The sequence below is a fragment of the Lutjanus erythropterus genome, chromosome 2 (assembly GCF_056507025.1).
Source record: "Lutjanus erythropterus isolate fLutEry1 chromosome 2, fLutEry1.hap2, whole genome shotgun sequence".
NCBI lineage: Eukaryota > Metazoa > Chordata > Actinopteri > Lutjaniformes > Lutjanidae > Lutjanus > Lutjanus erythropterus.
This window is the reverse complement of record NC_139318.1, coordinates 8,358,418-8,385,003: the sequence shown is the minus strand read 5'-3', so window position 1 is coordinate 8,385,003 and position 26,586 is coordinate 8,358,418. Positions and strand designations below refer to the sequence as shown.

The 26,586-nt window shown below is 37.3% G+C and overlaps 1 protein-coding gene across 2 annotated transcripts; it reads right to left on the bottom strand.

The window, feature by feature from the left end:
• Positions 1-491: 491 nt before the first annotated feature.
• Positions 492-20,233, bottom strand: txnrd3 (thioredoxin reductase 3). 2 transcript variants are annotated; one of them, XM_084727309.1, is made up of 16 exons: positions 19,823-20,233; positions 19,070-19,130; positions 16,936-17,045; positions 15,406-15,513; positions 15,083-15,155; positions 14,822-15,004; positions 14,600-14,742; positions 13,003-13,118; positions 11,729-11,954; positions 11,276-11,368; positions 9,640-9,716; positions 7,795-7,951; positions 7,357-7,464; positions 6,108-6,203; positions 5,859-5,993; positions 492-1,694 (listed from the first exon to the last, which is right to left on the bottom strand). In XM_084727309.1, exons 1-16 carry the CDS (start codon positions 19,937-19,939, stop codon positions 1,626-1,628), a joined length of 1,872 nt encoding a protein of 623 aa, XP_084583435.1. In that variant the 5' UTR covers positions 19,940-20,233; the 3' UTR covers positions 492-1,625. The 2 variants fall into 2 exon arrangements, with proteins under 2 accessions (XP_084583435.1, XP_084583443.1); XM_084727317.1 differs by having other exon boundaries at positions 14,885-15,004; positions 19,823-20,230.
• Between the last annotated feature and the right edge of the window lie 6,353 nt (positions 20,234-26,586).

Genomic DNA, 26,586 nt, shown 5'->3' with positions numbered 1-26,586 from the left:
GGATAAATGCTCATATGGGTAAACCTACATGGCAATGAATCTGATTCTGATATATTAAAAACTTGTCTTACTACTGCACCAGAGGTTGAGAATGAAATGTCTTGACTAAAAATCTCACTATCAAAGTTATTAATTTTGTGCAACTGTTAAACGGATGCATGCAGTTTTTATTGGGTGTTGTAATTCTGAAATTAAAGCTGTGTAATAAAACCTACTATCAACATTGTTTCTAATTATAAACACAAGATGACCTTTGTAATTAAACTGAATTTATGACTAAAACTAGTTGCACTAGGAGAACAGTCCATATATTACACTGGCCATTTCCAATTTAGGGCTGTCATTTAAATCAGTAAAAAAATATTGGAAGGTATATTCATCAGTCAAGTTTTTATTCCAGAGAAGCAGTGAACAATTCCTGCAGAAACTTTAAGACAGCAAAGGAGTTTATGTCTACAGGTCAAACAGAAAGTGAAAAACTCTGACACGACTGATGGTGAATTCATCCTTTATTAAATCTTGAAAGAGAAGAACTCTACAGTGGTTTGACACCAATAAACAAGTCGTTTTTACAGGAGACCAACAGCAGCCAGAATACTGTCCTCTAGCAGATCGAATATATCTTTTACATACACATAATGCAGAGGCAAACAGCAAGATGCAACAAACAAGCATTAAATTAAATGAGTAAAAACTTTGTGTTTTTTTTTAAGACAACATCCAGTACAATTCAGCTTGTATTTTCCATTCAGTACTATCTGATAAGTGTCGCAGCACATCAAGGTTTGAACGGTGTGGGTACATTTTTTTTTGTCGGCTCTTGATCTCTCTGCACACTGGTTTAGATAAATGCTTTGGTAGAGATAAAGGCAGAAACCCCTGGTGCCTCCACACAGCAAGGACTAATATCGACAGAAATGTGTATACACCTCAGTTTCATTGTAAAGACCTGGTAAGAGGAATGTGTGGAATGAAGAAGGCTCAACAGAAGAGACATGATGACATATAATACACACACGCACCAGATTAAATAATAAATTCAGAGTTTAGAGCCATGCATCCATTCAAACCCTGCATGTGCGCCAATTTAAATTAGTCAATTTTATCTGTGTCATCCATACACAGTGGGTGAATGAGAAGTGTTTGAAGTTGGGGGTTGGACGAAGGATTAGGGACACCATCAGGAGCTTCAGCAGAGGGACATCAATCCTCGCCCACCTCAGTATTTCAGGTTAAGGGCGAAGACGTCACAAACAGCCCCAAACACACACTCAGCGGCAGTGTGTGCTGGTGGCTCCTCTGAGAAGGACACACTGGTGGAGCCCAGTAAAAATACCAGCAGAGTAACCCCGCTGTTCAGCAGGCTGCCCTCATATCAGACCACCGCAGCCAGAGACAGATGCTCTGGCTTCTGTCCATCACCTCTTAGCTCCCAGCGAGCCCAAAACAAGTGCTTTCATTGACTCAGATGCCGGCCGCGGTGTTCGGTTTGTCCTGAGAAACAACTGCCCTGTAGAACTGAGCGGCTGGAGGCGAGCCTGAGCTTTAAAGGCAGACTGGGAGCTGAGACGAGACGGGATGGTAGGAGAGTCTAACATGAGAGCAGCCCGCTAAACGAGCAGGGTTTAACCTCAGCAGCCGGCCTGGGTGATGTCTCCACCGGAGCTCTTGGTCACATCCAGAGTGGTAAAGATCTGCAGGAATGAGAGGAAAACACATGTCAGGCAGTGGAACTTTTTTCTTTAGTGTCTACATGCATCATCATGTTAAATGCAAGAATTTTTAATGCCACAGTTGAATTAAATTTAAGGCCAATCTTACAATAAAACTAAACATCAAATGTGAAAATATAGGCACACTCTTCTGAGTAAATACAGCTATTGTCTAGAAGTGCAATGACTGTAGCATTGTGATAATCAATTAAATCATCTAATTTCAGCTTCTTAAATGTGAACATTCTAGTTTCTTTACTCCTCTCTGACAGTAAACTGAATATATTTGCAAATACAAAACAGACATTTGGCCTTAATGATATTGATCACGTTAATCCGATGCATGAGACTAATGTGCAAGATACGAGTGCATCGGTTCAGACGGCCTGTATCGGTAAAAAGCTGAACATGAATCGGAAACAAATCGATGCAGCACTAGCGTATCGATACATCTCATTAGGACGTGCATACATTTCATTTTTGGCACAGCGACACCACTAAACTTCCATAACATGCAAGTGTACAATAAGTTTTGGGTTTTATAAGAAAGATGAGAAACGCTGCTGCAGATCATTTATGCAAAACGTGTCAGACAGCAGAGCAGAGTCTGACCACAGAGACGTCATGTCACTGTGAGAGCAGGTAACACAAGAGCATCACTGTTCCTCCACACTAATCAAAACCATCAGCACTCTTCATATGAAACAGCACATTTCAGCACATTGAGCAGCACATCATCTTACTGTAAAATACTAATATTTTAGTCATTCATTTAGGCTACAGGATCTCATTTACACATGAGACTCATAATAAGATATAAACATCACTGTAATGTCTCCTTCTCTCTGTCTCTACTGTTACTATATTTAGTAAAACTATCAGGATTTTTTATGGCAACTAACAGCACTCTACAAATGTAGCATTACTTGAATCAAAATGTAAAGACTGACACATTGCATTGTCTTGTATCGTATTGTATCGTATCGTGACAGAGCTGAGTTGTATTGAACCGAATCGTTGACCATTTAAAGATTTATAAGACATATTGTATCGTTGAACATGTATCGAGATACATATCAAATCAGTCTCAGTCAGTGAGATACACACCCTATTTGATAACATTTTAATTAATTGCAAAGGGTTTTAATAATTGATTAATCTGTTTGAGTAATCTTGTAAGAAAAAGTCCAACTTCTCTAATTTCAGTTTTTTAAATGTTAATATTTTCTGGTTTCTTTCCTTGTCTATAATAGAAAACTGAATTTTTGGGCTGTGACACATTTCTTGGGCTTTGGGAAACACAGATCAACATTATTCACCATGTTTGCAGATCAAAAAACAAATCGATGAATTGAGAAAACAATCAATAGATTAATCAACAATAAAAAAAAACAGTCAGTAGAAGCCCTATCCCTCGTTTTTACATTTTGAATTGAGAATGTGTGAGACTGTGTAACCCAAATCACCAGTTCAAGTTGGCTGGTGCAGTGACACAAATAAGACCTGCTGTGAAACACTGGAGATCAATTGGCTAAACAGAAGCACTGGAGCCTTTGCAGGTTAGCTAACTAGTCAGCTCCTCCACGCCATCCAGACAGAAGCTATGGTGGTCACCAGGGGACAAAGTTCGCAAACACAGTGTACATAAATTTTGAGCTTGTAGTGGATTTTAGACCATGCTTACAGCATAATAAATAATAAAATATTTAAGACCTTCCCCAACAGAATTCATGACTGTTTAATACTTGTTAAGGACATGTAGCCACCCTGTTTATTATGCAGTGTTTACAGGCTTTCTGCAAGTTTCAGGAGAACAACACTGAACATTTTCTTCAGGCTAACTGGAATTTAACATTTAAAAAACACAAGAATCATTGGCCAAAATGAGGCATTTTCAGAGTAAACATTGTGGGCTGGCATTTAAAACTATATATCCATAAAAGAACATGAAACCTGGATATAGACGCTAATGTAAAATGAAGATATGTGGCCAGACTTTGTCACAAAATGGAAATTCAAGTAATGCAAAACATCAAGCAAGAGGCAATTGAGGAGCTTAATGTGCTGCAATTATCACCACACTACATTAACATAATGAATGTGTAATTCTGAGGTCTTTAATTAATTAAGCTAATTAATGCACCAGCATGTATGATGGTAGACAGAAAAAAAAAAAGAGTAAATCTATTCATTCATCTTAAGATCAGCAAAAAACTAAACATGATTAAAAGGCTCTTCCATAACATGATAAAAAGAAAGTGGGGCCTTTAAAAACAGACATTGTTAATACTTTAAGCTGCTGCCTGCAGCTGCTCTGTTTTATGTGTCCTGATCAGATCTGTGTCTGGCACAGAGAGATCATTCACACAGAATTAGGCTGAAAATGAGTAAAACAAGGGAGTAGCAAATCTTTCAGCTGGAAGCAAAGGTTCATGACCTTAGTGAAGCCGATCAAAGTGCACACTGAATTAGATCTTTTGTTCTCACCATGTCACAGGTGGGAAGTGCAAATCATTAAACCTTCAAAATACAGACAGGATCTCTAGAGACATGCACAGCTCTGAGCTCAGCAGGTCTGTTGTGCCCTTTAAGTGTTAACAAGTATTTCACTGTACAGTATTTGGTCATTTCCATTTGGTCATGTCTAGTCAACATAACACTTTCAACATGCCGTGAAAACCACCTCTCTTACATCAGTCTGATGCAAGTAAGGTATAAGTGTAAAAGGTTAGCGACCCTACCCCCAGGTTATAATCTGAACTAAGGGCCATGTTTACATAACAACACTCAGAGTGAATTTACGTGCACACTGGTATCCAAGTTTTACATCTTATCCTGATCCGGATCTATGATATTTATGGAACATAATTAGCCTGATGATTAATCTCCCTGTACACGAATCTAACTCCAGGGTTCAGATCACTTGCCTGCAGGTGTGATTTGACTTGTCATCTCAGCTACAATGTTCTGTAGCAACATTCAGAAACCAGGACAAGTATCACCCGTAAAGATGTCTGCCTCCTCTCTAATATAATGGAACTAAATGCCAGTCAGCTTGCGGTGCTCAAAGCACAAGATTTAGACCTGTTTACTCAAGATAACCAGACCGTTTTACAAGCACTTTCATGTAGGAACTACTTTCTTTCTGTAGTAGAATCTACCAGAATTACTTTCTTTCTACTAGAAACCAGGTCATGATTTTTGGAAAGACACACTGGTTCAGAATTTTTCCAATGTATTTTTTTTGGCACTTTCAGCACCACCAGTGTCATTTAGTTCCATTATAATGGCTAGAAGGAAGACATCTCTACCGCTGATATCTCTAAAACTCCACAACTCAAGTTAAAAATAAATCTAGATGGATAAAGAGTACTACATGCCAAAAGAAAGATGTGTCCCTTTAACCCCAGTTATTAAGTTAAGACTGTTGGGTTGATTCATGTTATGTCTTTATTTTGTGCATTAATTTATGGAAAGTAGCACTGATAAGAGTATTGATGAGCAGTATTGTAATGACATTATATCAATAAAATCCTAACGATACCCAGTCCTACACCAAGAATTCAATAATAACCAGACTACTGATGTGTGTGTAAACACTCAGAGTAAATTCAGACATCTGCTGACCAGTGGTTCTAAATGACAAAAAAAAGACAAAAAAACAGGAAAACTTGGCTCATAATTTGTGTAATGAGACTGCAAAGAGTTTTAGAGTGCAATAACCTGTTTGGAAATGTGAGGACACTTTTACTTTTTACAAACTACAAGTTTGTGTTTTAAGGGAAAAAATGCTCAAGTTTCACAGTAAACTGTCACTGAAAATGTTACATTTATCTAAAAGGCAACTGTTTTAGTCGGTAAAATTTCAAGAATTCAGTGTGACTTTGAGTTTCTTCCCTGAGGCTGCTCAACTCCACACCACAGCATTAAACATTATTTGATTAGATGATAACTGCAATTCATCAGCGTTGTGCCTGTAGGCCGGCTCAACGCACTGACAATAAAGTTGAATGTCATCTAACATAATTTGATTGCCTGAGCTAGAATTTGACAAAAGCGTGAGTGAATCAAACCAGACTTCAGACCACTAAAAAGATGAAAAAAATGGTTAAATTCTAGCATCTAATGACAGAGCGGACTTCTTACCTCAGCACAGGTTGGGTGGATGCCGATGGTGCCGTCCAGCTGCTCCTTGGTGGCGCCACATTTCATGGCTGCACCGAAGCCCTGCGTCACCTCTCCAGCATTTGGACCCAGATAGTGGAACCCGATGACTCGATCCTACAGTACGACAGTAACAACAATCATTTATGTGACACAACAAAGGGACAAGCTGCTGGTTGCTTTGGACTCAGAGTGAATTTGTGAACAGTACAAAAGCAGATATCTTCTTACGTTGTCCAGTTTATTGCAGATGAGCTTGGCGTAGCATTTGTTGTTGTCTCTGCCGGGCACAGTGAACTCCAGAGGCCAGAACAGACTGTGGAACACCTGAACACACACACCAGAAACACAGTGATGCTCTATTACAGAGTCAACAGCAACAAGACGCATTATATAAGTAAAGAATAACATTAATTATTATTTATACTTAGGGAGGCAGGTGTTTAAATTATTACTTATGACACATACAATAAAATAAAATAGATTTCTACTGAACCATAAACATAAAAAACAAAGAAGTTGTTGTTCAACAAAATCTGCAGTCACAGTGTGTCTGGGTGTACTGAGGAGCTCATATTACTGAAAAATTATATAACAATACCCTATTGTATTTTATGTCTTACACACAAACCAACCTGCACACACAAGCAGAAGTGAAGATCATGAAATTTTAACAGACACGTGCAGGTTGCAAGCAGCAACTGGAGGACACCAGACAAAAACTAATCTGACATGATGAGTTCTACAATTGGTCTAACTGGTTAAACCTCAACCAACTATTACAGTAAAATCCTGCTTTTAATTGAAGCTGCTACAAAGAACTTTCATATTTTGTTGATTTTGGACACCCCTATTGACAAAAGTGGTAGTGTTTCCAACATTCAACAACAAAATACAATGTCAAGAATAGAATTACCTAAACAATAATGTCCTCCTACTTCTTTTTAACTAACGTACAGCTCACTATAACTTTGCATGAGAAAATGTAATAACAGGGTTATTTAATCTGACATGTGGCAGGCATTAAAAGTAACTACACAGGAATAGCTGATCTTCTCACTGATGATCTCGTCTTCTTCCATAGCTCACATAGAGGCATCAGTATTAAACTGAGACCGTTTCAAAACTAGTTAAAAACTCCCTTTAGTAGGTTTCAGTTAAAGATTTGAATACATGCTCCACCACTGAACACACCTCAGCTTGCATGAAAGCATAACAGCTGAGCAACTGAGTCAGTTATGTACAGAATTTAGAGACAAGTGAAAAGTTTTAAATTAAGAAGAAATTCTACAAGTTGTTTCAGTCTATTTGTGTATTACACATCTTCATACACTAACCACACTTTACTCCAGCCTGTCAATACGGTTTGCAGTCAGGTGAACCAGATAGTTCATAAATTATTCAGGTGACTGTGTGTGTGTGTGTGTGTGTGTGTGTGTGTGTGTGTGTGTGTGTGTGTGTGTGTGTGTGTGTGTGTTACCTCGATGTTTTCCTGCCCGTAGAGCTCAGTGGCTCTCTCCTCTGACAGACCACAGGCTCCGTACTCCAGTGGGGTGAAGACAGTGGTGGGAACGTTGATGTAGTCACACTGCACAGACAGACAATTCATTCCTGATGGTTACATGAACCCTTTTGCTGTCTCACAATATGCAGCCAGTTATTTTTGAATGGGACAAAACCTGTTTACAGTTCCATTCAGGATGCAACAATTCAATTCTCTATTTTGATGCATCACTTCTTTTTTATTATCTATATACATTTTATCACTTAATGGCCACATTGTGTGTTTTGCTGTTTATGTAACGTATCATTGTGCTCATGTGTCATATGTAATCTTGTATATAAACCCTGTACAACCTGACAAGTTAACAGGAAATCAGAAACTGCAGGTCTACAGTGTCTCTTAATGCCAGCGTACCTTGACTTTTGAGCCCCTGTACAGGCGTCGTGCCAGCAGCTTGCCAGCCTGGATGGCCACAGGTGTCAGCTCCCACTTGCCTTCCAGAATGTCTCCGATGGCGTAGATGTGGGGCACGTTGGTCTGCTCTTCATCGTTCACTGGAATCTTTCCATTCCTGGAGGAAACAGAGAGAACAGTGAGGAATATATTATATATATAATATATTATATGGTTATTTACTGAGAGATAAACCCTGTTTGCCAAACATTTTAAATTCATTATTTCATCAATAGTCAGTAGTGTTAATCCAGTGCTTTTCATCTTGCAGTAGTCCAGTGCTGTAACTAAACCTTGATTGAGAAACTAAATAATCATCATTTTGTTCTAATATTACATGCAGCTCTGAGTGCCATTGTTTCTCACCAAATGAGTAATTGGATATTTCAACATTTACTTCTTGTTTCACCATAGGGCGGGGTGATGTTGAAAAAAATATCTCATTGCAATTATTTTACTGATACTGCAACTGCAATATGATTTGCAATATTAGAGATAATGACAATTTTAACATAATTATTCTTATTTTGATTTAAAAACAAGTTAAAAATGATTATGGTGTGATTTTTTTTTTTGCAGGACTATGTACCAAAAGAAGAGGTTTTGTCTGTCTAAGACATAAGATGTCTGTAGAATCTGATGTGTAGGACAGGACATTTCTGCCTTATTACATTCATTAATTCATTTTAAATGAGTTGACACATTTTGCCTTTGACAAATACTTCCTGCAATTTGAAAATTGCAGAAAGCCATATTTAATTTATTGAAATACTTAATATTTAATTGTGCAGCCATATTTCACCATTTTAATTCTAATTATTTACCTTATTTTAGTGTTCTCCCACAAACTACTTTAATCTGCTCACTTCTCCCCATATCGTGCAATCTCTTACATCTCACACTCTCACACACACTTTATTCCAATCTATTCTAAATATCGTGGATATCTTTAGGTAAGCTACATGTCTGTCCACAACACAACACCTCTAGAAATATAGCCAAAGTGCATCAATTCATCACATGGCAGAAGTCAAATTAAGTGGGTCTAAGGTCATGTGTAGAATGCAGAAACACAGCTGTAGTAGTATTTATAAGCCACATTATATTCTACTGTACAGCAGCAGAACAAGCAAACCTGCTGATGGCCCCTGAACCCAGTGGCCTTCTGACTCTGTGCCGGCTTCATCTGAATACTACTTAGGTCATAAGACTGGGGCATATGACTCACCGAGTGTTCTTTTAAGCCTAACCCTCATGCTGTCTTAATCCCTTCACAGGCTGAACCATTCAGTCATTCACAAAATAGTAGAAAGACAACATCCTCAAAGAAAGGCATTTTCTATGTGTGTAAGATTGAAATACGTAATCAGTTTCAAGACACTTTAAGAGACTGTTAACTTTAAGTCTAGTTTTCTAACTTCAGCTCTGGCATCATACATAGGCAGAAAGAAGGGACAACAGGAATTGCACTAATGACAGACATCAACCCAGAATGAGTCTAATCCAACAAGAGGAGACAATGTAACACAACGATACCATCATGAAAAGCTCTTACATTCAGATCATTTACTTTATACTGCTGTTACACTGTACTGGGGCTTTCTTATGCTGCTAACAAGACACCCCTCCTCTCTCTCAACCAAATCCCCCAATGCACTCATGCACACCACCCCTGCAGAGAGCCATGGGATGGCAATAACTGCTGAATCACCATGACTGTACCACGAGTCTTAAAGGCACAGGACGCCCCATCTAATGAGACCAATATATGTAGGGACAAAAAATACAATGAGATAATAAACTTACTTGGGGTTGACTTTGACCCCTGCCTTGTCTAGGCCGATCTTGTCTGTGCATGCGTCCCGGCCCACTGCTATCAACACCTGATGAACAAAGAGATGACTGTTAAAATTTAAAGGAAGTCTTCAGGTCATTCCGGCAAGGAAGCTGCAGGTATCTAATTTACACATGCATGACTAAATACGTTGGCTGGAGACTATACACACATAGTAAAAACAAGAATTAAGAAACATTCATCCAAAATGTGTGTGTCTAAGTTGGCTCAAACTTATTATAAGTGCTTTTACGCTATTTGGTATCAACCTGGTGTGACAGATGAACATCAGAATACACATTTTATGTGTATTTGACACCTTTTCTTAACTGAACTTGTTCTTGTTGTGTTTTTTGATCTATATTTATAATTCTCAAAAATAATAGTGAAAGTTTACCATTTCAGTGCCTTGATGTAATTTTGACACGTGTAATACATAAACAACATATAGCAGCCAACATATTGACATTGGATTTTTTTTTTTACTCCATAAAAATGTTATCTGGCCTGGTATACATAATAATAATTTAAAAAAAAAGACCTAAACCAACAAATTTATGGAGGACCAAATCATTTAATATTAAGCAAATAATTATAAAATTGTCAATCATGCAAATAAATTAAATTGCACAAAATCGATTAACAACTCTGAAAAATAATTTCTGAATGTTTAAAAATTAACTCATTTATATTAAACATTTCATCACTTATTTTTATCATATCAGCACTATTTTGTTTTATATTAGAAATTTTTATTTCAAAATATTAGAAAAATACTATCATGATAATGATGCCTGACCGATCTATAGAGCTGCTGGTCGCAGCTAAAAAATACAGTACCCAGACACCAACACTAACATCTCCTTTCATTTATTTAACTTGACTAGCTGCACATGACTCCTAACTAGCTAGGTGGGGTTGTGAGCTTGGTTTATTATTCGGCATCAAAGTGGAGACGGTGTGAACGACAACAGCTAATGTTAGCGTCTTAATTCTAAAGATGTTCTGCAGACAAAGATGCAACTCTGAAGAGCAAAAAGGCAGGCGATATTTCTCTGTGTTCGCTCTTACCAACAAGTGCTTGCTAATGATGTTAACACTGGTGCTTCATTTTGATGCTGAGTAATAATCAAGGCCTACCCAGTTACCCAAATAAGCGATTAACTTATGCTGACTTTTTAGGTTAAGGCTTAAAAAAGTCTTGGTCATTGTGCCTGTGTACTGTTTATCTGCAACAGCAGCCTCTAATTGGTTGATTCAGAACAAACGTAGCTAACTGTCTAAATCTGCTGACATGAGGTGATATGAAATACAAAGTGGCATTATGAAAACATAAAAAATCATGAAACGAAAATGATGAAATACCATTTCATAATTAAGAGTTGCATATTAATAATTTCTTCAATATTTCTTATTTAAATATTTTCAACAGTTTATTCATATGATTATTTATTTCATTTCTTTTTTTGCTAATTATTGAACAGTTTAGGATTCCAAACAAAACTGCCCAACAAAGAGACAACAAATAACTTTCACAATATTCTAAAATATTAACTCAGGGAAGAGATGGGATAGCATAAAAGGAAGGATGAACTGATCAGTACATACAGTGTTGTACTCTCCCTCGATGATCTCATCGGTTTCTGTGGACTTGGCTGTCACCTTCAGCCTGCCAGGAGTGCCTGCTTCCAGCTCCTCTATCTGACACACACAGATGCAGGGAAGTCAGAGGGGGAAAACTCTTTGTTCTCTCAAATGTGTGTAAAACTTATGATGCAAGATGCTACGACAATAAATCTGGTGCTGTACAATGCACAGACCAAAGTCTATTGATAACCTTCTGTCTTTACTACCAATGGATGGTCTCTTAAGCAAGACAAAACTGCTTAAATATGAAAATCTTTCTTAAAATTGTCCAAAAAAGTAAATAAGTAAATAAATAAATAATCTGACTTGAAGCATGTTCTTCTAGTTTGAGGGGATGCCCATTTCCACAGCACAAAGCATTTTAGTTGAAGCAGCACTTTCACTTACACACACAGCACTCTAGTTAACACTCACCTTGATGGGGACATATTTGCGGAGGAACTTTACACCATGCTCCTCCATGTGCTCTCCGGCACGGTTGGCCATGTCCTGGTCGAAGCCTCTCAGCAGGATGGACCGGACCATCACGGTGACGTCGAGACCAAGGCCGGCAAGGAAACCGCCGCATTCCAGAGCCACGTACGACGCCCCGATCACCAGGGTCTTTCCCGGACAGTAAGGCAATGAGAAGAGGTCGTCACTGGTGGACAGAAAGAGACAGACACAGATGAGATCAGACAACAAGGAGCTGCAGTGCTATTCCACAAACAACCTCTCAAATGTCAGTTTCACTGAAATCATATCTTTACGACAGCTTGTCCCCACTTTTGTTTGGAAATGGACAGATCGGATTTGTGTGTGCAGACATCACAAACATATCTACATGATGTGGCAACAATGTAGTATCAGTAACTATATATAACATGCTCTAACTGTGAAAGAAATATTTTACTCCCATGAGGTAAGAAACACAAACATGATTCAGTTCTGCAATATTGCTGCTGCTTCATCTTTATTTGTTCCCCATGCTGACAAGATTTAGAGACATTTTTGATTGGCATGGCTTGACTGCACTCGGCTGTTCTGCTTTTCCTTCCTTGAGCTTAAATTACTCCATACATCTGATATGATGACAGCTCTTATTAAATTAAGCATCTGTACTAATCCAATTGGAACTGCATTTCAAACCACCTCCATGTGTGGCTTGGATCCATTTTGCAAAAAATCACATTTCATGTGTTTTTTGCTGTCCAGATTTTCTAAAATCATTCTGGTTAGGTCAAAAAAAGAGATTTGGGATGGCAGCTTGAACAAAACCTAAGCGACAGCAGCAAGCAGAGAATACTAACCAGCCCCAGGCTGGGGTTATGTCACATGTCACACAACAACCTTTGGTTTGAGGCTGTATGAGACTGAGTGAGCAGCATGAGATCATTTGTGGGTTACCAAAACAGCAGTATAATCGCCCGAGACACCTGAGGATAATCTTACACAACATTTAGACAGCTGGGAGATTAATGGATGCACTGAGACAAAGCCACCTGCAGGGGATACAACAGTCCAGATCATTAAAGGGTGTGGTTGTGTTTTCAGAGATCAAACACACACACCGGTATGTCCTCAGACATCTGCTGAACCCACCTTTAGGTCTAAAAATGAGCTCTAGGTGGGGCTTCCAGTAACACAGCATGGCATTAGGACAGAACGGTGGCGTTAGAGCCACCATGTAGCTGGCATTGTGCTCTTACCTGGTGATGCAGTAGTCCTTGTCTCCAGGGATGCCCAGATAGCGCGGCCTCTCGCCTGTAGCTAAGACAAACTGAGCTGCTGTGTAAAAAGTTTCCTTCCCTCGTTTGTTTGTTGCCTGTCAGAAAAAAAACAAACTTGTTGAAACAGGTGCTACAAGTTACACAGCGCTGCAATATGTAATTTTGACTGAGTTGTTAAGCTGAGTATTTGCTTTTGGTGCAGCTAGTGATCTGATCACAAGTATGAAAGCCAACAACAATAATGCTGGAGGAAATGAAGGCTAAATGTTAAGCCAAGCCTAAAAAAAAACAAAAACAAAAACAAAAAACATAGGTTGCCTCTGCAGGCTAGACATGATTCCAAAGCAGACAACTTATCAAGATTAGTAACAAGTTTTGGTATGGCAAGTTGACCAAGTGAGGAGGGGAGCAGGGCTCTAGAGTAACTTTTTTCACTGCTGTCCAGAAAAACAACATTAACTGTTCCTTACTGAATGTTAACAATTCCCCCCAAAAAATCAAATTTGTTACTTTTTAGTGACATAAAACACCATTAAATGTTGAAGAAAAAATTATTTTATTGTTTTATATTTAGTTTATGTACAGCACTTTGTAATCAACAGCTACATATGCTTTTTGTTAAAGTACAAATACCTCCATTTTTATACTTCAGTACAGAACTAGAGTAAATGTATCTGGTTACCGTCATCTCTGACATGAATTTAGTAAAATGTAAACACTGGTGTAACATGTTTGGAACTCCAGCTCTACTCTGTTGGAAATACTTCTGAACATTTAGTTGCTGTAAACTTAATTGTATTGTCACATGAATCTGCAGCTCACTGTTTAATGCTTCTCATTCCTCTGAACAGAAGCTCTCATCTACTGTGTGTTTAGCTCCATTGGCTGTTACCTCTAGTACCTCCATTAACCACAGGACTCTGCTGACCACAGGCTGCTAACAATTAATCATCTCTCCTCTTTTAACATTGAATTGTTTCACAATACAGAATTATTCCCTTATATAATTACCAGGGAAAAACCAGGGGGCATCCAAAGACGATGGAGAGTTTATTGCGTCCTTTCTGATTTTAACATCTGGACCAAAATATTGTGGAATTAACAACGTATGTGTGCTTTAGCTCACTCATACAGTCAGGGTAGTGCCTGGCTAAAGTTGGCTAGCTAATAACAAGCAGCTGGCTTGTCTGTTTCAATTTAATGACTAATAAAAAAAAACACATCCATTGAACTTTGGGGATAAATGGACCAGAAATGCAGGAACATTTCAGAGTGTTTTATGTAGGTCTCACACTTAATAGCTTGCAAATGACAGTAACAGCATGCGAAGCTTATTTTATTTGCTAAGTGATCCCAGGTCAGATGTATGTTCATCCCAAACACATTTTCTACTGTCCCCAGGATGACCGGGACATTGTTAGTCTCCATCTCTAAGGAAGACTTTACTCTCTATGAATATAAATAGTTGTTCGTAAAAGAAAATACTGTCTGTTAAATCTCCTAAAACTGGAACAAAGCAATCCCAGTTAAAGATCTGTACAAGTACACTGAAGGTTCCTTTATATCAATTATTTACCTTGATTTTGTGTGGTTCGATGAACTCTGCGTAGGCATTAACATAGTTGACATTCTTGTCTCTCAGTGCCACCCTGTATCCCCAGTTCAATGAGCCGATGTAGTTGTTGACTGCCTCCTTCATTGTCTCCCAGTTGTGTTTAACTGCATACAGACAGACAGACATCAGTGGAATCAGTGGAACGACATCAAGTGATTCAAACAAGGCTCGCCTCTGATTTACCACGGCAAGGCGGTCCGATGTCCCCCCTCCGTGACCTCCTGGGTCGCTGCTCTGAGCGCTCACCTGTCTCGTCAAACTCCCAGCCGAACTTGCGTGCGTCCTGCATGGCCGTGCTCAGCAAGGCTGTCTGGTGCATCAGCTTCTTGGGAATGCAGCCCACGTTCACACATGTTCCACCGAGACCTAAACACCACAGCAGAAGACGTTAACAACACATGAAAATGCTGCATCACACATAAGTAGGTAGTGGAAGTGTCATACCCCAGGAGGTTCCCTTTGGTGTGGGCACAACAAAGTCCAGTACCATGACCTTCTTCCCCAACATAGCAGCTTCCTGTTAACAAAGTAAATCACAGAATTATGCAATGTTACAGTAACATTGGCTAATGCATGTCTGAAGTCTGTATGCAAATGGAAACCGTTAATGGCTCAAACATAACCGTGGTTACTGATTACAGCATTACAACATTAGCTCAAGTTTCACTCTGAGTCTCTGCAAACCACAGAATTTCACAACGGAGCAACATCCACTGCAATAAAGCTTCAACAGGTAACACTGAACATGCTGCACTTAATTCTTTTACCTTTGAGCAGGCCAGGCCTCCAGATCCGCCTCCAATGACAATCAGGTCATAGTCATAGGCCTCATTTTCTCCACTTAGTAGTTGCTGCAGGCTGCCGTCTTTGTGAGCCTAACAGAAACATCAACACAATGTTGGATCAATATAGATCTTAAGTACATTGATTGTGTAGTGAGGGCATGGGGTGTAGCCACTGTCAGGTTCTGCTTTTGTTTCCCCTGTTTTTTTCCACTTAGTAGCAGTGGAGCAATTTATTTTTTGCATTATTCTGATATACTGGCTATAATAGTAACCAATTTGACAGATTATGTCAAAGCATTTAATGTGAATTCTTATGTTAAAATACTCTACAAAAGCCAAAGTATGTTTGTGAAGTTTTTTGATGTCCTTTGCTAAAAAAAATTCGAAGAGCTAAAATGGTTCCTTTTTGGTTCAGGCAGAGCAGTGGAATATTAAATTGTTCATCTTCGCTCATGACATCTTCACCTTTTATAACTTCAGGTGTACATAAACTACAAGGTTATATGCACTTCTTTTGACTGGTAGCTGTGTTTTTATACTGAAGGATGCAGCTGACTCTGGAGAGCTGCTCAGCGGTGTGGAACCTTGTGTAGTGCCGCTCTTGTACACTCTTTTTGCTCTTCTGTTAATTTAATCATACTGACATTTGAAAGTGAAAGAAAATCTATACTACCGCCATCTTATCCATTGTTGTCTGTCCCACAACTGAACTGCACTCAGCACACTGACCAGGCAGAGCATAAAAAATGACAGTGTGTCGCCATGCAATATCAATTTTTAAACAGCATATATCCAACATTTATGTTACGTTATGGGAAGCCTCAGGTTACAGAATGTAAAGTTTCTCTAGGTGCTAATACTGTTAATAGCTTGTCATGACTGAATTCAAAAGAGAAAGTTAATGTAATTTCCCCGTTGACTCTTCCAAGCTGTGAACACTTGAAACTTTAGTTTACCACAGCATGAACATGACATACTGCTATCTGATTATAAGCTGATAGAGACTGAGTGTTGTGCCTGCTGTTTCATATGTAGTCGATGTAAACAGGCTTGCCTGGTCATGTGGCTGCAAGCAGCACAGATTGTAGCTGCTACAGAGGGTTTTATCACAGTCGCCCTTTTCTCATGTTTCTAGTATTCATTCACAAGGAACATACACGGCTAATTAGTATGACCTAGACACACCTAGAGATTTTTGTTACACCCCTTCTTTTCATTCTTTGTCTGCTGTGATAAAGGTCTACAAATGTTCTGTTTTTCTGTAGTTGGGAGGGAAGACATTGACTCTTCATAAAGTCATTTTTGTGCAAATCAGCAACTAGTGGGCTGAGTTTCAAATGTCATTTGAGCCAAGCAGGCTTGTTTGTACACAGCTTCTGGCATCTGAACCACCCACTCGTTTGACTAACATTTCATGGCAGTCATGTATTGACGAGATATACTGAGATTTTAACCACAAAAAAATAAACTACCATTGAGATAGTTAGTTATTTACACACATCTGTTCCTCACCTGCATTGTTTTGTCACAGCCACCAAGGTGGGTCTTGTTGATGAAGACATTGGGAACAGTTTTCTGTCCAGTCATCTCAAGCAACATCTCCTGGTAGTTGGTTCCATCCTCTGAACAGAATAAATATTGTTTAAGTGCAAGTTCACAAGGTTGTTAAATATGAACCATTCCTTCACTTCATCTACTTTTCATATAGTAAGATTTGTACTACCTCAGCACTATGCCTTTGTTTTGAATCTTTGCCTGAAGTATTGTTTATGTTACTGAGTCACTTATAACACACAAATGATATGCAAAAATAAGAGGGGATGCATGGTATGACACAGGATGTTTACACCAAGCTCATCATTTTGTTTATCAGCAAATCTCCAAGTTTCTACTTTCTTTCTGTACTACAAGTACAAACAGAGCCTGTGTACAAATTGTCACCTACTTTTCAAAGCTTTGTATGTAGTCAGTTTAACCAGTCAGTTTACTAGCAGGGTTTAAAATTAATGCTCAGCCAAATGGCTACTGAATGTTTATATTTTACAAGCTGCTCATTAGATTATCATAGTTTTTTTGTCAGGTGATTGACAAATCTCTCAGCCACTTGCATATTTTACCAACATTTGGTTGGTGTTCATTCTGAGCCATGTTTACTATTGCTACAATACCACATTGTTGCTTTGATTAATATTACCACTGATTTATTTAGGCACAGGTTGTTGTGGTAGGAAACATGTTGATGCTAATAGGTTGGTCAAAGTCACACACTAATAGATGAAATACTTGTGTATTACAATATTTGAATGCTGTTAACTGAAACTTAAATGTCATATTCTCTTAAGGTTCATTGTCATTCACTGATAAATCCCCAACATAATGCACTATACTACCTTTAACATACAGCCGAGACTGTGACAGAGATCACCGAGCACAGAGAGGTTGAGTTTACTGAGATCTGGCACGAGGCCAAGATATCTTCAGTGAGTGACTCAGCATGTTTTCTGTTGTTGCAAGTGAAGAGCCTGGGATAACACAACATCTCTACTATATCATAAAGGACAATTCTCAAATGAATTTTACATTCATATGTGTAATAATGGCTTATAGCACACTTGAACGTAGTTATAAGCAGTACTGCTTAGATATGTTTAATAGGTGGGGTAAAATAAAGTGCTACTAATGTAGCACTTAACCCCAGAGTTTTTTTAATGTATAGAATTTTTTTTTTTTTTTTAATGTACAGAATGTAAATATTAACATTAAGATGCTCCTAATATTCAACATAAGAAAATCAAAAACACTGTACAGAAGACAAAATTATCGGTTTAATTTTTTTTGACAAATCTAGGTTCAGCCTGCTTCTCCAAGAAAACAGTATCTCCAGACTGCCATTATACATTTCAATTAATACACATATTTATAATTTTCTTCATTATAATATTAAACTTAATCTTTATAACACACTTATTTATAGACCCCATTCTATAGCATTACTGTTTATATTTGTTATATAGTATATTATACACATTTATTTCATTTATTATTGCAGTATAATGCACATATTAGGACTGGGCAATCAAATAACCCACTATTTTTTATCAAATACTATTCGAATATTAATATTTATCAATATTTTTACAATAATGACTGTTGATTATTGTTGCTTTCACAAAATATTGACACAATGAGAATTTTGATTAATAGTAAATAATTAGTAATGTGGACATAATGACCAAGTAGGTAAAGGCAAACAGAACAGGTAGAATAGTTTGGTTAATTCAAAAAATGCATCCCTTTACTGTAATGCAGCCTTTAAAACCAGAAGAAGACAACACTTGACTATGCCATATCACGATCTACATAATCACAAAACATGATATCTATCATATCACAATGTCAATATTAAATACATATACTGTGCAGCCATAGCACACACTTTACATGCTTCTTATTTCTGTTTTTTCTTTTCTCTACTCTTGAATGGGGGCAACTGAAACCCAGTCCCCCCCCACCCCGAATAAAATATTCCTGACTCTGATATCTGACACCTGCCATTGAACTTTTAAACAAATTTCATGAGACATAACCAAATGAAACACAGCATGTAGCATTGTACTGCTAACTGAACAAAACATCTCCATCTTACCTATGAGATCCAACTCCACCACATTACACTCCACTTTCAGCTCTTTGAACAAGTCTTTCACCTGCAAAGAAACAATTGTGAAAAATAGTATGTCAGTTTCTCAGTTACATATTAGCTGATTACACAAAACCCAAATACATAACAAAATCATGTTTCTGTTAGCCCAGATCCATTTAAATCAGTCACAAACCATTGGTTTGTTTCAATGAAAACACATAATTCTGTTAGTGCTTTTGTTAGCCAATATTCTCTGTGTGTAACTTTTACTGGCGGAAGACAGTATTTAGCTACAAAGAAAAAAACATAATAAAAGTGTGAATTTCAAGAGAAGCAAGTGCCGGTTTGTTAGCGGGATGTGTCGAATTAACCGCGCGTCATATACTTAGCTGCTGGGTGTTAAGTTAACTGTGAACTATAAATTATGTAACTAACTTTTCTAAGAAATGAGGCCCCATTCAGAGAAGCAGCTAACACTTTTCTGACTCATCTAAACATCACTGAATGATATTAACCCCACCACATGTCAACACAAGTTAAATTGTGTTAAACTGCTCGATGTTGGTAGTTCTGTGTGGATTGTATCACTCCGCCGGTGGTCAGTATTCAGCCGGTGACTAACCGGAGCCGCTGGCTGCATTACCGCAACAAGGACAAACCAGCAATTAGACCAAGCCCGTGTACTTCGCGGGAGAAGATGGAAGTTTCCGACCGGCACATGCAATGTCTGCCCCTTCGACAGAATGAATACCTTACCTTGACACAAAATGGACAGTAGCTTTTACTGAACACCAACACTTGGTTGGAGTCAATAAGCTGCTGTATCCGAGTTTTGAGCTCATTCTTCCCGGTGTCATTTTCGATGGGAGGCATTTTCAACGTATTTCCGTCTGCCTGCGCTGGGCAAGCCTCGATAGACGGCCGGTGAGAGAATGAGGGACAACCCGAATAAAACCGCACCAACTCTCTGTTAATAATAAATGTACGAATATGTCTCGGTACTGTCTCAAAGAGAAAATACTAGAAAGCAACCGAACCGCGGGTCTGACCTCGGTTGCTCTCCCTCTGCTGTCAGCAGCTCGTCTACCGACCGCGCCAAACGTCTTTTACCATTTCTTGTCCTGCTACTCTGGGTGCACTCGATCACAGTCACCGTGTTCACCGCCTAGTAACCACCTACTCCGCTGCTTATCATCGACAACAGGAAGAACCCCGCCCGCACGGTCAACCCCGTGCTTCTAAACGCACCTACCTACAAAAAACCTCACAGGGTTGCCTATTTACATGCCGTAAAAGAACAAAAACTATTATTCCCCTGAAACATGCCTGTTAAATTCAAAATATTTTATTAGGTGCCTGTTTACATTAAGAAATTAAACCTTACACTAGTTGGCCGGACGGTAGCAGAAATAAGGGGGCCTACAGGCGTCTCTGTAAAACAGCTAATTCTAAATTAAGAAAGAAGTGAAATGAAGGAGAACATGTGTTAAAGTTTAATATCGATAGCAGCATATTATAAAGTCTGTAATTGATACTGTGATAGCCCTGGCTTCAGATTTCTATCCCCACGTGACCTCTACATGTCTGGTGCTGTGCCATCAAGAAATACTCGTTTATCTACCGCCATCTGCCGGTGAAAGTAAGTTATGAAGAGTAGCAGGTGCAAGGTATAGCCTCCACAACTCTATGTACAGTCTTATCCCCATATAACCTTTAACACAGCCAGTTCTTTTCCTTTTTCTTCTTTTTTAAATAAATATTTATTGTTTCATTCCAAACCGTACAATTTTTAAAATATTAACATCAAAACAAAACAAAAAACAAAGCAGAAAACCTATATACCTAGGGGAGCCATGCAAATATCAATAAAGGAATGAAGATTTAAGGTTTTACAAAGGTTCATCATTTTCACTGTTTTACTATTTTTCATTTCATGTTGTCTTCCAATATAATGTCAAATTTAAAAAAAATAATTTTTTGTTATTTACAAACAATTTAATTTTTGCCATTAAAAATTTCTTTCTTTTTTTTTCTAAATGAATACTAGATAAGATTCTATATCTAACCAAAATGATTTTATTCATGAGAATTCATAAAATAATGACAAAAGTCCTAGTTTCTTCACTGCAAAACACAGGCTTTACGTCAATATCGTCTCTGAAATATTTTTTTTATACTTCTTTGATTTTGTTGGTATTTTGGTTTAATTTTTATTAAAATTCCAAACTGACTTCCATTTAATATTTTCAAATCTGGAATTCCAAAATAGTTTGGCAGGAAAAGATGAATATCAGTAGATTTTTTGTCAGTGAAGAAAATAGAATCTAAATTTGAGGTTACATTTAAACAGTAGATTCACTTCAAACATACAGTTTTCTCACAGTGAATTCAAAAGACCAGAAGGTATTGCACTGCAAACTGGAATTCTGTATAAGTACAAGCCACTACCCAAGTAAAGAAAAAAATGACATAAGCATAAATAAATAAATATAGAAATGTTTGCTCTTCATATCAAGGGGTCTCCTCCTCTTCTTAACAAGGTATTCATGTCTTATATTCCCATGATCATTTTAGCATTGTCTCATCATATCTCTCTATTGGTCCAATGCAATCTTGAAACACTGTAGGTGTACAGGCCTAGATAATTACCTGAGGACTGAAACGACTTATCAAATAAGTGTAGATTATGGAATAGTGATGAGAAATATTATAAATCATAAAGACTTTCCAATGCTTTTCCCCTTCAAATCATACTGTGGCATAATATTCTTTGTTCACTGTAAACAATATCAGCCAAAATAAGATGAAAAATAAAATAATTATTATAATTTTGTATTGCACAATGTTGGGGGACTCACAAGAGACTAATGATCAGAGCAGCAGAGGCAGAGATATCCTGACTTTGAGTGCCTAATATGGGTCAAGCTCCAAATATTCTGGTGACTTCACTTCCCATAATGCACCAACAGCCTCTTGCATTAGACTCCACACCCCCTGTCTGTAACACTTAAAATTTCGAAGTCTTGGGCCCAAATGAAGATAACCCTGATGACATCATCAGGGTTACTTTTCATAACTTTAAACACTTCTCTCCACAGACACACAAGTCTTTATGCAAATCCTTTTACAGGCTGAGAAGCACTCATGTGACACGTAAGCTGATTTAAATTAGTGGTGTAGCCCTTTAAGAAGAAAAGTTGACACACACGCATATACATTCCTGTCAGTGATTGTACTGATAGTCATTGTTTGTCTCTTTATGGTTGTTTTATATCTCTTTGTAGTCATTTTGAATTAAATTGAAATTTATTTTGTATTTGTAATGAACTGTAGGCCTAACCCTTATTTAATTATTTATTTTCATATCTATATTCTCTTAACACCAAAATAATGAGTGGCTTTTCCACTCACATTTCCATTAACTGAATTGTTAAGTCAATTTAATAAATTAATTTTATCAGGAAGTTGTGGCACTATGGGTTAAGGAGTTCACTCAGCGTCGCTGTAATTTCTCTAATACATTACTGAAAATGTGAATCCTTAATGTGAAGCAGACTAGATTACATGTAACTCATATTAGAGAAGAGAAGCGAGTGTGTCACTAACTCAGGAAACAAGGCCGCTCAGGTCACCAACAAGCTGATGAGGAAATACGATACCAGAGTTGTGAAACTGGCAAACCACAAACATTACGGAAATTAATATCAAGACACTGTTAGATAAATTACCTGCTTACATCTACAACCTTTAATTATTTCATACAGGAACTATAATGCTAGATCTGCAAGTAATATTCCTTTAAATGTCCTCAGGGGGCATTCAGAGCTTTATGAAACTGCGTTTTCTTTTTTTATGCATCCCAGACATGGAATCATTTGTAAAATGCCATTTCCTTTGAAGCACTCCAGTCTGTGAATACCTTTATAGGTCTGTTACAAATTTTCCTGAGGGAAACATTTTGCCGTTTTACATAATCCTTGACGAAAGCTGGGATGTGATATGGATGTTGATGTCATATGCTTCTCTTCTTTTTCCCTTGTGTTCTTTTTAACCAAAAACTAATCTCTGTTTAGTTTAACCAATATTGAGATGACTCCCCCCCAACTTTGTAATGAATAAATAATACATTTGATTGCTGTTGGTAAGTATGCTTATGAAATAGGGTAGAAAAGTGTTAACTTTCAGGTGCTCTTCATTCTTTAACAACTCATAATACTGTTTGCTAGCCAGCTAAAATGTGACATGTTTGCCAGATAGCTAAAAAAGTTAACAAAACATCACACTGTTTACTACTGTAGCCAAAAGTGAAAAAAATATTACAGTATTTGCTTGCTAGCTACAAGTTAACAATATGTTACATAGGTTGCTGGCTAGCTAAAAGTAAAAATATGTTTTTACTTGCTAGCTAAAAAGTTTACAAAACACTTCATTGTTTGCTAGCTAGATAAAAATAAACAAAATGTTACGCAGTTTGCCAGCTAGCCGAAATGTAACAAAGCATTACACTGTTTGCTAGCTAGCTAAAAAAGTCAGTTGTCCCACTCATGTTGGCTTGACAGAAAGCTCTAACTTCTCCTTTTGAGAAAAACCTCTTGGCTGAATATCAACTGCAGTCAAAGAAATGAGACTCGACTCAGTTAAATCTGTCCCTTAACGTTCTTTGTGTAACTTGATTATTTTTCTCAATCTGTCTCGAAAAGGCCACCATTTTAAACAGGTAAACCTCCTTAAGTGTGTGTTGAAAGTTAATATTTAAACTGGAGTTTGGTGAAGCAGAATTAAATTGAATAGGTTTAGAGTGAAAACTAAACTGGGGTTTAAAGAGAGGATTAAATGTAATCTCTCTCAATTCAATTCAAGTTAAACCGTGTTTTAATGGGTTTTAAAAATGAATCCTTTTTGGTGCAGCCCAGCCCTTGTATCTCAGTGGGACTTTCCAGGCTAAACATTAGATAAATAAAATAAAAATAACACATTAAGGAATGGTACAATATCCTGTAGATATTGTACAATAACAAACAAGACATTAGAACCTATAGCTGCCATAGAAAATCTGATTTATAGAACACATCTGAAGGCAGCATGCCAGTCACTACTTTTTATTTTATTTTATTTGCAACAAGAATAAATTCAAAGATTCTGGTACAGAATAAGCACATGTGAAATACATTTAAATGACAAATACATATAACAACATAAGCTGGAAACAGTGAAAGAAGAAGATATAAATATTCACATTGAACAGTGTGAGATGCCTCACTGATTATTTCTTCCTTTTAGTGGTGAAATCAAATGCTGTTTTACATCTCTTGAATTTGTAACCAATAAGAAGGGGATGTCAGTTGCCTATACTTATTCAGAGATGTTTTCTTAAAGGAGTCTGTCAAAAGAGTAAAGAATACTATTTCTTTTATTCTTTTAAAAAATTAATTTAATATTACTTAGGTTTATGTATTTATGTATTTATTTGTTTACTTATGTTTTCCTCTCCTTGTCTACTCATTTATGATACTTTCTGATGAAATTATTGTCATTTGAAGTGCTATGTCTGCTAGATAAAACAGAGCTCTCTTAATCCTGCAGGAAATTCTTGTGCCAGACTGCTCCAACATTACAGTAACACAACAACAGTAGAGCAACAAATAAGTGAAACATAAACAGAAAATATAAAGTTTATAAGGAGTAAATGCAAAGACAGTGCCTAATAGAGTAACAACAGAAGTAGACAAGTTCAATACAAAAGTAGCTAAATAGAAAAAGGAGTAATGGTAATTACATTGAAAGTAATATTGGCAGCTGTATTGTGAGGAAGTAAAAAAGTTATATTGTACCAGAAAATGAAGAGTGATCATGAAAGCAATTTTGCAGCGTATTAAAACATGACCTTAAACATTCTAGAAAAAAATGCACATATATTGAATATTGCACATGATAAAGAACATTATATAGCCCCTGACATTGAAAAGTGGTATTGCACATAGTTTAAAAATTGTGTATGAAATATAATAGAAAAACACTTACAAAGTTGCTACCTTGGTAGTGGCTAATTGGGATCCAAATGAATGAATTCTTTATTTCGAACATGTAAAAACAGAAAAACAAATAAAACAATAGAAATAAGTAAAAGAAAACAAACAAACAAACTGGAATATCAATAAAGTTAAACAAACTCAATAAGCAAATATTTAAGCAACACAAATTCAATACTACATGTTTGAAAAGGAGTAGGAAGAAGTATACACTTCTTTATTCCTACCCCCCTTTTCAACTATTTATCTTTTCATCTTTCTCAATTCTATATACAACCAAATACAGTAAAAATATAAACAAAAACAACTATCCCAAGTCTATATACATCCCAACACAGTAAAAATATAAACAATTTTCCCAATTCTATATACAACCCTTTACCAGATAAATATAAACAAAAACAACTATTCTGATTCTATATACAACCCAATAAAATTCACAACAATTAGTCTAATTCAATGTACAACCCAAGTATCCACTTAAAGGGATAGTTCATCCAGAAATGAAATCATCTACTCACTCTCATGCTGACTGCTGGTTGAGTTTATTTGGTTAATCTCCAAAACACTGCTGGAGTTTCACAGGAAAACGGTGTTGTTCTCCCAAAACACTGGAAGTGAATGGTGACCAGTTTTCAAACGTAAAAAAAAAACAACTGGAAAAAAACATTAAATGCCTTCATACTGCTTGTCTACAAGTCTACTAAAGTCCTGACATGCTGCTTGCACACTCTCACACCACACACACACAGTTCAGATGGTACATTCCAATTTTTCTAGTCCAAGTCCAAGTCCAAGTTGGCATGTTGGGGCTTTAGGAGACTTGCATTACACCAGACGAGCAGTATGGAGGCATTTTATGTTTTTATTTTCTTGTTTTTTTATTTTATTTATTTATTTTTTTGTTTTTTTGTTTTTTAAACTTTTTAAACTTTTTTGACTGGTCACCATTTACTTCCATTGTTTGGGAGATTCTGCAGCGCTGTTCTGTGCAGGTGAGCCATCCCTTTAAGTGTATGCAATATTTCGAATCTTTTCTCCAATTTACTTTGCCAGCTGACATCCTTTCCCGACCGGAAACCGCCATTATACTTGCCAAATATCACTTTCTCCAGACCAATCAAACTCTATCAAAAGTCATTTTACCTTGTAGAACACAGGAGTTACTGGTCTACTGCTGCCTCGATCCTCACCCATACACCTCTTAAATAGTGATAACGCTGTTAGCAGGGTATATTTTCTGTTTTCTTTTTTCTTCTTCTTTCTTCTACAGTGTACTTCCTTAGCCGTGTTTGAAATACAGCAATCCACTTACAGATTAAAAACCTGCCTGTAGGTAATTGTTTCTTTTAAATGTTCAGTGTAACATGCCTATTACCGCTCACCTGCGGCTCCCCTGCTTACGTCACGTTGCTGAATCAGGCACGCATCATCAGAGAAACGTAATCTGCGCGCATCATTTCCAGGTGAGTGTTGTCGGATGACTTCCAC